The sequence below is a fragment of the Echiichthys vipera genome (assembly GCF_963691815.1).
Source record: "Echiichthys vipera genome assembly, chromosome: 20".
Classification (NCBI taxonomy): Eukaryota; Metazoa; Chordata; class Actinopteri; order Perciformes; family Trachinidae; genus Echiichthys; species Echiichthys vipera.
This window is the reverse complement of record NC_139845.1, coordinates 9,762,340-9,775,604: the sequence shown is the minus strand read 5'-3', so window position 1 is coordinate 9,775,604 and position 13,265 is coordinate 9,762,340. Positions and strand designations below refer to the sequence as shown.

The 13,265-nt window shown below is 41.2% G+C and overlaps 1 protein-coding gene across 1 annotated transcript in view; it reads left to right on the top strand.

Annotated features, from left to right (window-relative positions):
• exoc4 (exocyst complex component 4) overlaps positions 1-13,265 on the top strand; it is a 122,664-nt gene that overhangs the window by 29,660 nt on the left and 79,739 nt on the right. The window contains exons 9-10 of the mRNA XM_083935566.1: positions 460-605; positions 830-918. Coding sequence (XP_083791692.1) covers positions 460-605; positions 830-918 — 235 coding nt within the window. The remainder of the gene's footprint in view (positions 1-459; positions 606-829; positions 919-13,265) is intronic.

Here is a 13,265-nt window from a genome sequence, read left to right as displayed (position 1 = left end):
AATGAATGTCCTACATAAAAAGCACTTAAGATGCACATAGATAATTTGAACCCATGTGACCTGGTTGAAGTACAATTTCCCATAACAAGTATGGCATGTGGAGAGTGCAGACCTTCATATACTCCTTTGATGGTCTCTTTTCCTGAGTTCTGACTAGCTGACTGTGGTGTGCTCATGAGCTTTATAAGTCGTAATGTTGTAACAGCATGGATGCTATAAAGAAGAATTGTGTGTTTTATTGCTCAGACCGTTTTACACGGTGATTATTCGGACACCACATGAATGCAGCACAAATGCTCTCTTCCAAAAAGTTTCATTCAAACTCCAATAGTTTTTCCGTAATCCTGCTAATTAACAAGCAAACAGACAAACCAAGCCGGAAATATAAAAAGTGGTCCTACGGTGCTTCTTATTCATCTGCTTTTAAGCTTTTAACCTAGTGCTCTGTTTGTTGTTTAGGTTCTGCTAATGGAGTATCTGGATGTGAAGAACAGTCGCAGTGCCACAGAGCCATCGGCACAGCTCTCCTATGCCAGCACTGGCAGTGAATTTGCTGCCTTTTTTGCGAAGAAAAAACCACAGCGTGCCAAGCAGTCACTCTTCAAGTAAGCATCACAACCTTGGCTCTCTGCCTTGCTCGACCAAATAAGAAGAATGAGTCGTCTACATTTTAAATATCTGAAAAGATATGTTTACTTGATAAATAAATAAAACTGATCCAAAGGCCATTGCGCATTGCAGTGATTATATTTTAGGTACATATGTTACACTGTCTGTTGTACTGTTCTGTCGTGTGCCCACTTGTTGAACCTTTTTTATGGTTTTCTAGGTTTGAATCCTCTTCCCATGCCATCAGCATGAGTGCCTACTTGAGAGAGCAGAGGCGGGAACTTTACAGCAAGAGTGGAGAATTACAAGGTGAGAAGGGAAGAGGGGTGGACTGAGGTATGCAGGGTACAGAAAGAGAGAGAGAGAGAGAATCAGGGTGCAGGAGACTCCTGAACAGATTGGAGCAGTGGAGTGAAGATAGGTGGAAGGATGGTGAGATGAAAGAAGGGAAAGAGAGATGATGGAGCAGAAGGTGTGAAAAGTATTGACAGAAGAGTGCAAAAAGTCTGACAGAGAAAGGAGAATAAATTCAGCAGGGTTTGCGGTGTGTGTTGGATAAAACAAGAGAGAAAAGAGCAGCTGGAGAACAGAGCGGTAGTTGAGGTCAGGTAGAAGGATGAAAACAGGAAGGGAGGGGAGGGAGGTTAGAGGTGTATGGGTTGAGTTTGAAAAAAGAAGAGACCTGAGTTGGGAAAAAAAACAGACCTTCAAGCTTACTGGACAGAGAAATAATGAGTAAGTGAAGGTGGAGGAAGGTGAGGCTGATTTGGTCACGTTTGGCTAAGATGGAGGCAGGAGTGGAAGGATCCAGCCAGGGGGTGATGGAGGGATTTGGGGAGATAGAGAAGTGGAATGAGAGCATGAAGTAGCAGTATTAACAAAAGATGGACAGAGGAAGGGCATGTTGCAGGTCGAGAAGTTACACTCAGGAAAAAGAAAGGCAGACAACAGGATTGCAGAGAGGAAAACAGCGATACAGATAGAGATTGACGAGAGGCAGAGAGCAGGGTGACTTTGCAGAATCCGCCTGCAGGGAGAGGCCTTAAAAACCTTACACACACACACACACACACACACACACACACACACACACACACACACACACACACACACACACACACACACACACACACACACACACACTAAAAGCACAGTGAGTGAGCGAGCTGCGCAGCCAGACCCTGGAGAGTCTAAGATGCTCTACCGCTCCTACTTCTTCTGTTTCTCCCTCTCTACTCTCTGTTTCTCTGCCTATGACCTTGTGGTTTCAATCAGCAGTGCCTGACAGCGCTGTTTGTCTGCTACTATTCCTTTTTTCGCACCAAACTCCTCATTGACATTGTTTGCATGAAATAGAAAAGGTATCAGATGGTGCGAGACAATAACAGTAAACTGCGTTTAATCTGTAGACACTAATAACATAATGTAATATAGTACTAATGAGGCCTCTTCTTAAAAAAATGCCACTCATACAGTAGCTAGTCTGTAAATGTAAATGTACTTCCTCAGCTCCCCCCGGCACACAAAGAACAGCATTGATTAACTGGATAAAGGAAAACCCCAAATGGTCTTCAAATAAAAGCTCACTTTTTTTTTTCTTCCATCTGTCGGCGCCTCAGAATGAAAGGGGGGGAAAATATCTTTTTTTGACTGGCTGAATGCCTCGAAGCATTTGTAAGAAGATGAGATTTCGCTGGGCTTTCATTTCACCTGTCACAATGCGTAGCACCGGCCACAAGCCTATGCCTGGGCCTGAATGGGCTGCAACGAGATTGAAGGAGTAAGAAATCATTTAGAAAGTGAAATAAGTCGACTGTGATGGAGGGAGGGGAAAGATGGATGGAGGGAAGGAGGAGGGAGAGGAAGGTTAAAAGTCATTGTTTTCATCAGGGTCCAGCGAAGAAGCCATTAAGAGATTTCTGAAGGAAGAAATTAGAAAAATATGTATTGAGACGATGAGGAAAGGGACTTTTTTTTCTCTCTCTTCAAATTAAACGTACTGTAGAGAGGGAGGGAGAGGAAAATAGTTCTAAACGAGAGATTGAGTTGATGAGTTCTTCTGGCTGTGGGATTACTCAACACTTAAAGCTTAGTCATGTATGTCTCTTAGTCTATCTACTTGGAGTTTCCTAAATTCTTTTTTTCCCTCATCGGTCTGCTTTAAGGAAATATAGTTATTAACTCAGATGCTCACCAACACAGCCCTGGAAATAAGAGTTTGATTGCTTGTTTTAAATCCAGCCATGCACCGTTGACAAAGAGAAAAATGGTCATGCACTAAATAGAGTAAAAAGTAAAAACTACAGATGCTCCGGCAGTTTTTGCAAAAGAGTTTGCTGTATTTGCTGCATTTTGCACTTTTCGGAATGATACTACATACTGATATAAACTATTCAGGTGTGAGCAACACATTCTCACTGCCAATTACATACAGCCGCTTGGACACCTTGGTGTCAGGTTTGTAACACAGGTACCCTTTTGGTGGAATTTTTTAACATGCAGGGTATGTTTAGGTGTAGGAAAAGAGGTATGGGTTAAAATAAATATGTTTATTATCAAAGTTACCAATGTGACTTTGGTTAACTAAACTTACGAAGGCTACAATTATAAGTAATGAGTCAAGGTTGACGTTTGGTTTCACACGGTACAGGGACAGCGGCCTCTGGTTTTTGTTTGACCCATCCACCCCAAACCCCCAGGAAGAGCACCGGACATTAAGGCACAATCATGTAATAGCATCCTTAAAGTCCATCAAGTGATGCCATTTGGCCTAAAAATTATTATTCTGATTCTAAAGGGTGCCCTGTGCGTTGATATAAGACACTGATGGCTGCTGACCAAGCTTCCGTATTTGACAAGTTGGACGTGAGATGGGATTGATCTGAGAAGTTACAGTATGTCTTCTGTCTTTGTTCCGTTTCCCAGATCTTTTAGTAAGAATCAGAGCGGCAGTGGTTGTATAGTATCTCTAATGGGTTTGACATTAATCTGTAATATCTGTAATTTATGTCTTCTGACTGTTGTAAGGACTCACCATATATCATTACATACATGCAGACACTTACACATATTTTCACATGCCTCACATACACCTGCATTACAAACACACAGGGGGGCTTAATCTCCATTGAAGCAAGTCTGGTACGCTTCAATTAATCCAATTCTTGATCTAAAGACTTCATTACGGCTCCATATGTAGCCACATCTGGAATATGTGTTCTGAATGTATGTAGTGAGCCTGCCATTTAGAGACTGCCTAGTACTGTATATAGTTTTCATACGTACAGCAGATCCTCTGCTGTCTAAATGTGTTGTAGGGTTTGTGGGTGTGTTGATATCCTTGGCAAACCACTCCTTCAGAATCACAGAACTCCATGCCGATTCAATCTTATCCCCTATGAATAAATTATGAAAATAACAATTTTCTAGCTATAGATGTGTTACCATGCCCCCATATTGCTCTGTATGTCTCCCAACAACAAGACTTTCACATCCCCACTGCCCCTGCTTTTTTATTGCCTCTATATCGTGTGTGTGTGTGTGTGTCTGTCTGTGTGTGTGTGTGTGTGCGGCGTACGCGCAGAGGATAACTCAGAGTACCTCAGTGGTCACCTGGGAGGTGAAGTGTGAATATATCTCAATAACCACTGCAGTCTTGCACTATGCCGAGTTAGCAGTGCTTTTACAGCCTTTTCTTTTTTATTATTTCTCTTTGTGTCACGGCCGTTCATTGTGTTTGGTGCGATATTGCCTTGCCCCAGGGCACGCTTGAAGTGACAAACCCCCCCATGTGAGAGCCGTACACAAAGCCTGCCAGTCGCCACACGCTTGCCCCTGATATGTACGTAAACAAATACAGTATACACACTTCCCCCTTTCCCTGCTGACACATACATAGACTCCCATTCTCAACTTTCTCCCACCTATGACCCATCTCCACTCCTGAGATGCATTCATAATCAACTCAGTTCCAAATCTAAATCACACAATCCCTGTTTTCCTTTTGATATTCAAATGAACTTGTTTACACGGTGTTCAGTGAACAAACCAAAAAAACAGTCCCCTACGCAAACAATATAGTAACAAACAGCTCTCTGTCTCTGCGGTAGAGAAAAATACCTATGCTGTATTAGGGCTTTCTTGTTTATGTATAATAGCATCATGTTCCCATGAGAGGGGCCAGGAGGAGGAGGAAGAAGAAGAAGAAGAGAGGTTGCTGGGTTGCAACCAGAATCTGTGTTCCTTGTCGAGCTGATTTGTACACCTGGATGGGGAGGGAGAAGAGGTGCAAATGGAAAAATGTCCACTGGGACACATGGGTGGAGGTGATGGTGGGTGGGATATCAGGGGTGGGGCTAGCAGATGTTGATAGCCATGTGTTCACAGAGGTGTATGTGTGTGAGGTGGAAGTAACAGCGTGTTCTGCCAAGTGATGAGTGATGTTACACACTTTGGCCAGACTGGGATTGTGATTGCAGTTGGTGGAATGAATTATGTTTATGGGAAAGTGCAGTTTTCAGAAAAGCTTAGACATTTCAGAACATTGATGCGGTCAAAAGAGGTGGCTCATTGACTGCCCCTCAAAAGTACGATTCTCCCACCTTTTTTATTTAGATAACCACTCAAGAAAACTAATTTTTTTTCCAGGACTTACCTCATTTGACACCAAAAAACCCACCTTCGGACGAGTTGCTCTCTATCTGTTTTTATTGTAAAATCACTGACTTGCCTTTTCAAATATTCTTTTTCTAATCATTCATTGCCTTCATTCGTTGTCGGAAATTCGAGGATAATGGTAGTTCACCCATCTTGTGGGGTGATCAATACTTGACTTCCACTTACCTTGCAATTATGATTTATCATATTCGTAAAAGGAGCCTTAGATGGAATTGAACTCTGTCGGTGAAAAAGTCAATAATTATTATAGGATTATGACGCTGGAATGTTGAAACGCCTCCTCAGCCACGATTGATGCCGCTCATATTAATTCAATTTCTCCTCTTCTTGTTTTCTTGCTCTGCCAAGATGTGGAGTTTCATGCTGCTCTTTCTTTTCTGGTGTTAATTTCCTCTTGCTCTTTGCTACCTAGATATTGATATTTTAATAGATTTATGCTTAGGTTTCTCCATATGGAAGACTCAATAACAGTTCAAAAACACATCATAAGCAAATGAAATCAAGTGAAAGTATTGAATGGGTTGTATGTTCATATGGACCCATTTACATATGTAAATGTCAGCCTAAATATTTTAATACTGTAAATCCATCATAGTTCTCAAAGATAGACTAGTTGCCCCCCCCCCCCCCCCCCCCCCCCCCCCCTTTTTCTTCCAGAACAGATTGAATTTGGATAGGCATAAATTATATAAAGGAGGTAATATACCATTCACTTAGAATTAACAACCTTGTAGTGTGTTTCTCAGAAACATTATCTCAGTGTCAGAGTTAAGGGAATTCATTTTTACCTTCTCTTAAACTTGAAGACTATCATTTTATTACCTTGTCTTACAGCAAAAGAAGACTTATGCCGGCCACACACCAGCTGAAAATCATAAAATCAGCTGATTTTGTGTCCGATTTGCTCCTCAAGACCACAGCAAAGCCATGATTTTTTTGATGGTTCTAAAGATTATCTTATTAGATTTTCCTATTGTGTGAGGTTTGTTAAAGGTGTTGTTTTTTTTACATCCCCATGATCTGCTTGAAGGTCCATCCTGGTTGCACCGATTTCAAATCATAAATATGAAACACGTTCATTGTTTACGATCCGATGTGCTGTTGTGAGTTGTTGACGGCGAGGGCTGATAAGCACACTGTCAAATGATATTTACCATTTGTCAACCGTTATTGACTTTGCATTTTTGACTCGCGCTGTATCATGTACAGTCTTCTGTTTTATCCATATTTTTATCTTGTCTGTGAATTTTTCAATGAATAGTGCACAGCTGCAGTAAAATCTTTGGAGTGTCTGCACCAAAACATTTGTTTACTCTGAAGTCACGTTTGATTGTGCAAGATTTTCAGTTTGAGAGTTTGGACGGGTTCGGACTCTGGATGTTCATGAATTATTCTTTTAGAGTGTGCTGTGCTGTTTTGGCTGAATCGGTGTTCTCCCCACACTATTGGAACAACAGTCTTCAATTTATCATTACATGTCGTTATGTGTGGGGTCTCACATCTTTAACAGCTGTTAAGATTTGAAAAATCATTTAGTGTGGGCCATGAATAAGAAAAGATGGATTAATAGTCTTCTCTATGTACAAAATATCATCAGGTTCACCATTTCTCTTTTTCAAGGTGTCCTTTAATTGGCCATTATTCCTAGTATAACAAGACCCTCGAAGCTGAGTGATGTAGAAAAGGCACGTGTCACATTATGACAGATGTGGGCATGTGTGTATACGCTACTCAAAGTTATGTCATATATGACATGTAAGACATGCTGTAATTGACAGACATGTTGTAACCGAGTCCATACTTGAGTTGTGTAACCTGCAGAAATGCCACTAGAGAATTACACATTTCCCCTCTTGCTCCGGTGCCAGACCTTTTATGAATCGCTTTGTTCCAGCAGCAACATAACTAGGTTTGTAGATAAAAATGCAAGGTACCTCTGTTACCTGACAGGCTATTACTGTGAAATGCCTTTATTTGTGTTCAGCATGAAAGCAAATGGGGAGCATCTCTGCATATTGTGGAAAACAGGCACACATACACACACAGCTGCAGATGCCCTAGCTTTCAGCAGTTATTTTGTATGTGTTAGCTTGGGCTAATCATGTTCAATTTGCTCGTACATAGATTTCAGCAAGGTTGATTGCTTAAAACATTAGAGATATGATTCCCCTCCCCTCCTCTTTTCAGATATACAAACGCACACATAAATGCAGTGTTGGATCATCATCTGCTGTGGGACCATTGATTGAATTACAGTAGCTCTGGATTCTGAAATTAGAGTGGAGACAGTGTGGAAAATGTACTGTGTCTTGTAATAATGATATCAGGTTTGGGCTGTATTATACCTCAGCGAAGCCCTATTTAAAAAAACTGAAAGATAGAACCATGATAATGGAAAAGACATTGCAAGGCAGTTATTTAAAGACTGCTATTAGAGATGCTAGCGTTTTAGAAACTGCTGTTATGTCTTACATTTATGTACCTGCTAAAACAAAGCATTATACAGAATGTTTACGGAATTGATGCTGGTGCATTTCACTTTTCGCCCTGTTTTTTCAGTTTATTAACCAATTGTGGCTCTCTACTTACAGACAAAATGTGAATCACAGATGATTTTCCAAACACAAGCCAGCAACACCTGCCCCAGAAGAAAAACTGGATGCCAACCAAAATTGCTCCTTCCACATTAGACACTGCATGCATGTTTCATTCGGTTAGTCCATCCAAACAATGATGGAAGTGAAACTAAACTAGTGGAGAAATGAGAAAGCTGGTTCTTATTGCCAAACATCAGATATGGCCACTATGGTACCGACGAAACTCTTTATCTCCCTAAGACTACCTGAGATAAAACATGGGCAAAGTTGGAGTAATGAGATTTTCATGTGACATCCAAGTGACGGGGAGATGCAGAGGACAACATAAGGAACAAGGTTGTAATAATTTACACAGTGCCGAAAATTAATCAGAGAGAAATAGCTTGGTGTATTTTCCCAACCTGAGGCTAATTTTAATCAGCATTGGTCTTGTCATTATTGGCGGCTTTGACTGTCACCTCTGTGTTTACTTTTAATTTCAGACCTGCTGATTGGAGACGATGGAGGGATGAACAAATGAGAAAGGGAGAGAGTGAGGGAAGGAAGGGTGGAAGAAGGGCGTGTGGGACATGAGGCTGTAGAGACTTTGGTACCTGCACTGTGCCATAGTGGCTTCACTGTTAGCCAGACGGATACACATTCACTTCTTGCTTTCCCAGTGTGTAACAGGTTCTTCTGTTAAAGAAGAGGGTGTGCAATGTGCTGTCGGATTCCCTGCTGGGTCCAATCAAGGACTTTGTTTTCCGGACGATTAGTTCTTCTGAGCTTTATACACGCACGCGGACAAACAACACACACACACACACACACACACACACACACACACACACACACACACACACACACACACACACACACACACACACACACACACACACACACACACACACACACACACACACACACACACACACACACACACACACACACACACACACACAGGCACACAGGCACACACATACTCAATCATTCATACGTAATTCTTTGTCATGGTTGACCGATCTAAGAGACCATGGCAGTAGAAGCAAGAGTGTTTTTAAACCCCTCGATGATTGGAGTGAGCGTGGCGATGCTGGTTTCCCTCACAGTATAATAAAAATTTACTTGGCGGAACCTTTTCTGTAATAGGTGCAGTCAGAAGAAACCTTATGTTTTTAGAGAATATCTTATCACCCATGTCTTATCTCTTTTAAGGGTGTCATTTTTAGGTTCATACTACTATTTTGGGTTTCTACTAGAACATGTTTACATGCTTGAATGTTCAAACAACACATTATTTTTCTCGTACTGTCGGTCTGAATATACCTGTCACTTTAAGCCCCCTGACTGAAAAAGCTCTGTCTGCGCTGATTAGTCAGCTGGAATGATTATAATCTTACGGTTCTTACGGTTTAGTTTTTAAATATGGGCTGTGTGCATTTCTCTGTGGATTGAGCGTTGTGATACTTTCACAGTATTTGTGTAGCACCTCGACCTGCCTTATATATAAAAAAAAAAGACATGCAAATCTCACTAAAAACAATATGGTATCCAGTGTTTCCCATTATTGTGGCCCACAAAGTCTAATTTGTCCTGCTGTGTGTTACATTTATATCTTCTTCTTCTTTGTGTTTTAATGGTGGTTGGTAAACCAGTTTATAGGTAGATTGGCAGCTAAACAAACTAAATTCTAAGTAATTCATTAGAGGATGCATCATTTCCATGATTTCTTTCAGAGCAGATTTCCCAAATTAACCCTTTATATGTATACAACCTCTGCTTTCAAAGTCCACCAGATAGACCAGAAGCATATTACTTTTTAAATGACCCCCAGAGGGTCGGGTCCATCCCCGACAGTCTCACAAAATCCTGTGGGTAGGATGATGTTGGTGCTTTATGCAGTTCATCAGCTCTGTCAGCTATCTGTTTTCTTCACATCAATATTGATGTGTAGGAATCCTGGTGGTGCTTGTGCACTGCTTGCTGCCATTCCTTTGGTGTGGTATGAAAATAACCTGCTTCGTTAGCCATGATAGTGGCTCTAGGGATGGCAATGTCGGACCATCTGTCGGTTGATGGGTTGGGTGGTCCACTTCCTTGTTTAAGACTGAAACAACTCAAAAACTATCACAATATCAAAACAAACTATGGCTGAAATGCAATGTCCCTTACTTACGTTGACTTTTTCTCATGTCTCTGAAGAGACATTCTGCAGAATTAATATTAATTCTTCTACTGGAGTGTATTGTTGTCATTCCACTTCTGACAGATGTGCATTCATTAAACTCAAGACCATGGAGACACATTGTATGCCACAGTGAGGCTTTTAATTATTAATCCCACTCAATTTACACCTGAATTTATTTATACTATTATTTATTTATACCGTTTATTCTCAGCTGAGGGATGGATTTGGTCTCCTGGTTGGCGGAGCTGCAGATATCATCCCGTCAAATTAATTTTAATAATAGAAGGCTCTCATTAAGACCCAATCAGACATGAAGACAGTCTGAGTGGAATGGGATGCCCGGAATTGACCAGAGAGTCATTAATTATTGACACTGAAATCGTTCTTATTAGATCAGTAGGTTTCAACTCTGTGAAAATGCAGCCGATTGTGCGCACGCATGCACGCACGCACGCGCACACGCACACGCACACGCACACGCACACACACACACACACACACACACACACACACACACACACACTGGTCTCTCCCAAACTAATTTTCATAACATAACGGCTACAAACAAATGAGGCCATTGAGGTTGAAAATTGGATTATTCTATATGTTGCTTTTCCATTTGCACAATTTAACATGAACAGTTGCTACACATACTGTGGAGACGTGCAAATATTGCAGAATCCTACCTGTCAAATTTCTACTTTATATCTTGATGTCAAGTCCTTGATGTCAAATCTCCTTGTGCTGTCTTGACCCGTGCAGCCAATTGTTTTCACTTTAGCGAGCCTATGTTGTGTGTGAGACACTATTGTCAGTCAATTATACCAATCACACAGCTGCCCTCCTGCCAGTGCCGAATAGAATCTAGCTAGAGCGATCAACAGCGTCTTTGATCCTCTCGAACACAAACCCAGCTTGGCACCCTGGCCATAAAGGAGAGATTACAATGGGGATCACATGCATGGCTATTGTATACAGACGTATGCACAAAAACAGTTTATACACACAGCCTATATTTGCAGGACTGAATATTCGAAAGACCAGTAGTGCCTAATGTACTGTACAAAATATTATGAAATAACACTCATTATATATTGCATGCATGGATGTCTCTAAATGTCTTGCTTTGTCCGTGTTTTGTTTTCATATGAAAACCTACTTTCAAAGAATTAATCATCAAAACAGTAAGTGATAATTTTTCTGTCCATCGTCTAACAACTCTAACCTCAGTATAATAATTTCTTCATAGTACAGTTATATGGAGAGATGATAATAGTAAGCACATTTAAAGGTCCAATATTATGCTAGTTTTTAGCTTCATACTTATTATATATTTGTTGTTTTACTAAAGCATAAAATGTTCAAAAAACATTATTATTTTTATTTTTGTTTTTAAAACCTGATTTTTCACAATATAGGACCTTTTAAGATAGTTCCCTTTCTAAAAACAGTAGTTAGAATAGGCTTAACATAGGAAAATATAAAGTTATAAAAAAGAGAAAAAAACAAATGGGTTTCAAGATACTTCTTTAATACATTTTAGTCGCATATCATGGAATTATCTTCTTTGCTATATACTGTATGTGATAGTATATGTACACACATACACCTTCAAACATGGAATTATGAGTGTTTGGACTAACTGACTGTCCTTTCCATTCAGGCACACAAATTTATATTGCAGACCCAAAATCAGAATCCAGCCACTTGTAAATTAGGGATTATTAGTTTTCCTTTGCCCGCCTGTCTAGATTTCTTCATCTCACCCTCCCTGACACCCTTGCAGATGCATACAGAAACACTCTGGTCCCAGGAGACATTGGAGGGTGTTAAAAAAGGCTTCACACGTACATTCTTTCCCTGCCTAAATCTGGGCAGGGCCGGGATTCATCACAGGATCAAACCCGTTTCTTATCAAACCCAGGAAAGTGTAGCTAATGCAATTTCACTAAGTCACTGCCTGACTTGATTACATGTGTGCCGGGGAGCGCATGCTAAGGCACCACAGGGGGCTGGATGGGTGTCACTGTGAGAGTGTGTGCCAGCATATGGTATTAGTGTATTTTAGGTTGATCCCTTTGTTTTAGGCTCTCTGTGTCAGTAAAGCCATTTTACTTCATGTGTATTCATATTTGTATCTTTGTGACTTTGAACTCATGGATGTTTTTATGGATAGAAGTTGTGTGTCGTGCCTGCTTATACATGCATGTGTGCTGCAGTGGTCCTCAAGGGGGATTTCAAGCAGATTTGGCCACATTAGAATGTGTCGCTTCTTCCTTTCCAGCTTTCAGTTGCCGTCCCACTGAGCACCACACCTCCACACACCCCTCCCACTAATCCTGGATCAGACCACACACCAAGGGACTGAAATGCACAGACACTTGTCCAAACAGCACTGGCAAACACTCAAGCACACACACATGCAAGCACACAAGTTCTCACAAACAAAACGGCACTTTTACGCATTATGTCGAGAGACGGCTGGCAGCAGTTTGGTGGCATCCTGACCTAAAACCGGAGCCATCCTGTCACGTCTAGACAACTCTGAAGAATGCCATGCATATTTATGCTGGCCTGTTTAATATTCATCAGTTCTATGCCCTGTTGGCAGCTGGTCCCAGACCCCATGGATCAATAAGGTCTTTTCCTCGCTCCTTTGTCTGACACAGATGCAGATGTTTAGAGCATGACATTAAATTGGTCACTGTCTTTGGGAATACAAACATGGTACTCAATTTTGTGTGTGTGTGTGTGTGTGTGTGTGTGTTAGTTTGCCATTTAGACGTGGTTCTTGAAGCAGTCAGGTAATGCTAACTTCCCCAGCGTCTGTGACATGTTGATGTTATTCATGGGAACTTGAGTGTTTGCAAGTTGATGACAAGAAAACAAAAGTTTAGCCACCTCTTTCCAAGTTGATGATCAGTGAGAGAGAGGGAGAGATGGAGAATGTGAGGGAGACAGGGCGATTGAGCAGGAGAGTGCGTTGGCGGCAGCTTTGTTTAGGAGCCTGTAATTGAGTCTTAATTGAATTGGCTCCAAAGGAAGGATGAACGGATGAAGAGACGGAGGAAGAGAGTTTGAGTGAATTGGACCTCATTGCCATCTTCACTCCACAATGCGAACGTGGGCTTACTGTGCAGGCGAATTTCATGGCAACAGATCACAATCAGAAACCCTTGATTTAAAAGTTTTGGATAGATTGAAAGCTGCCCGTG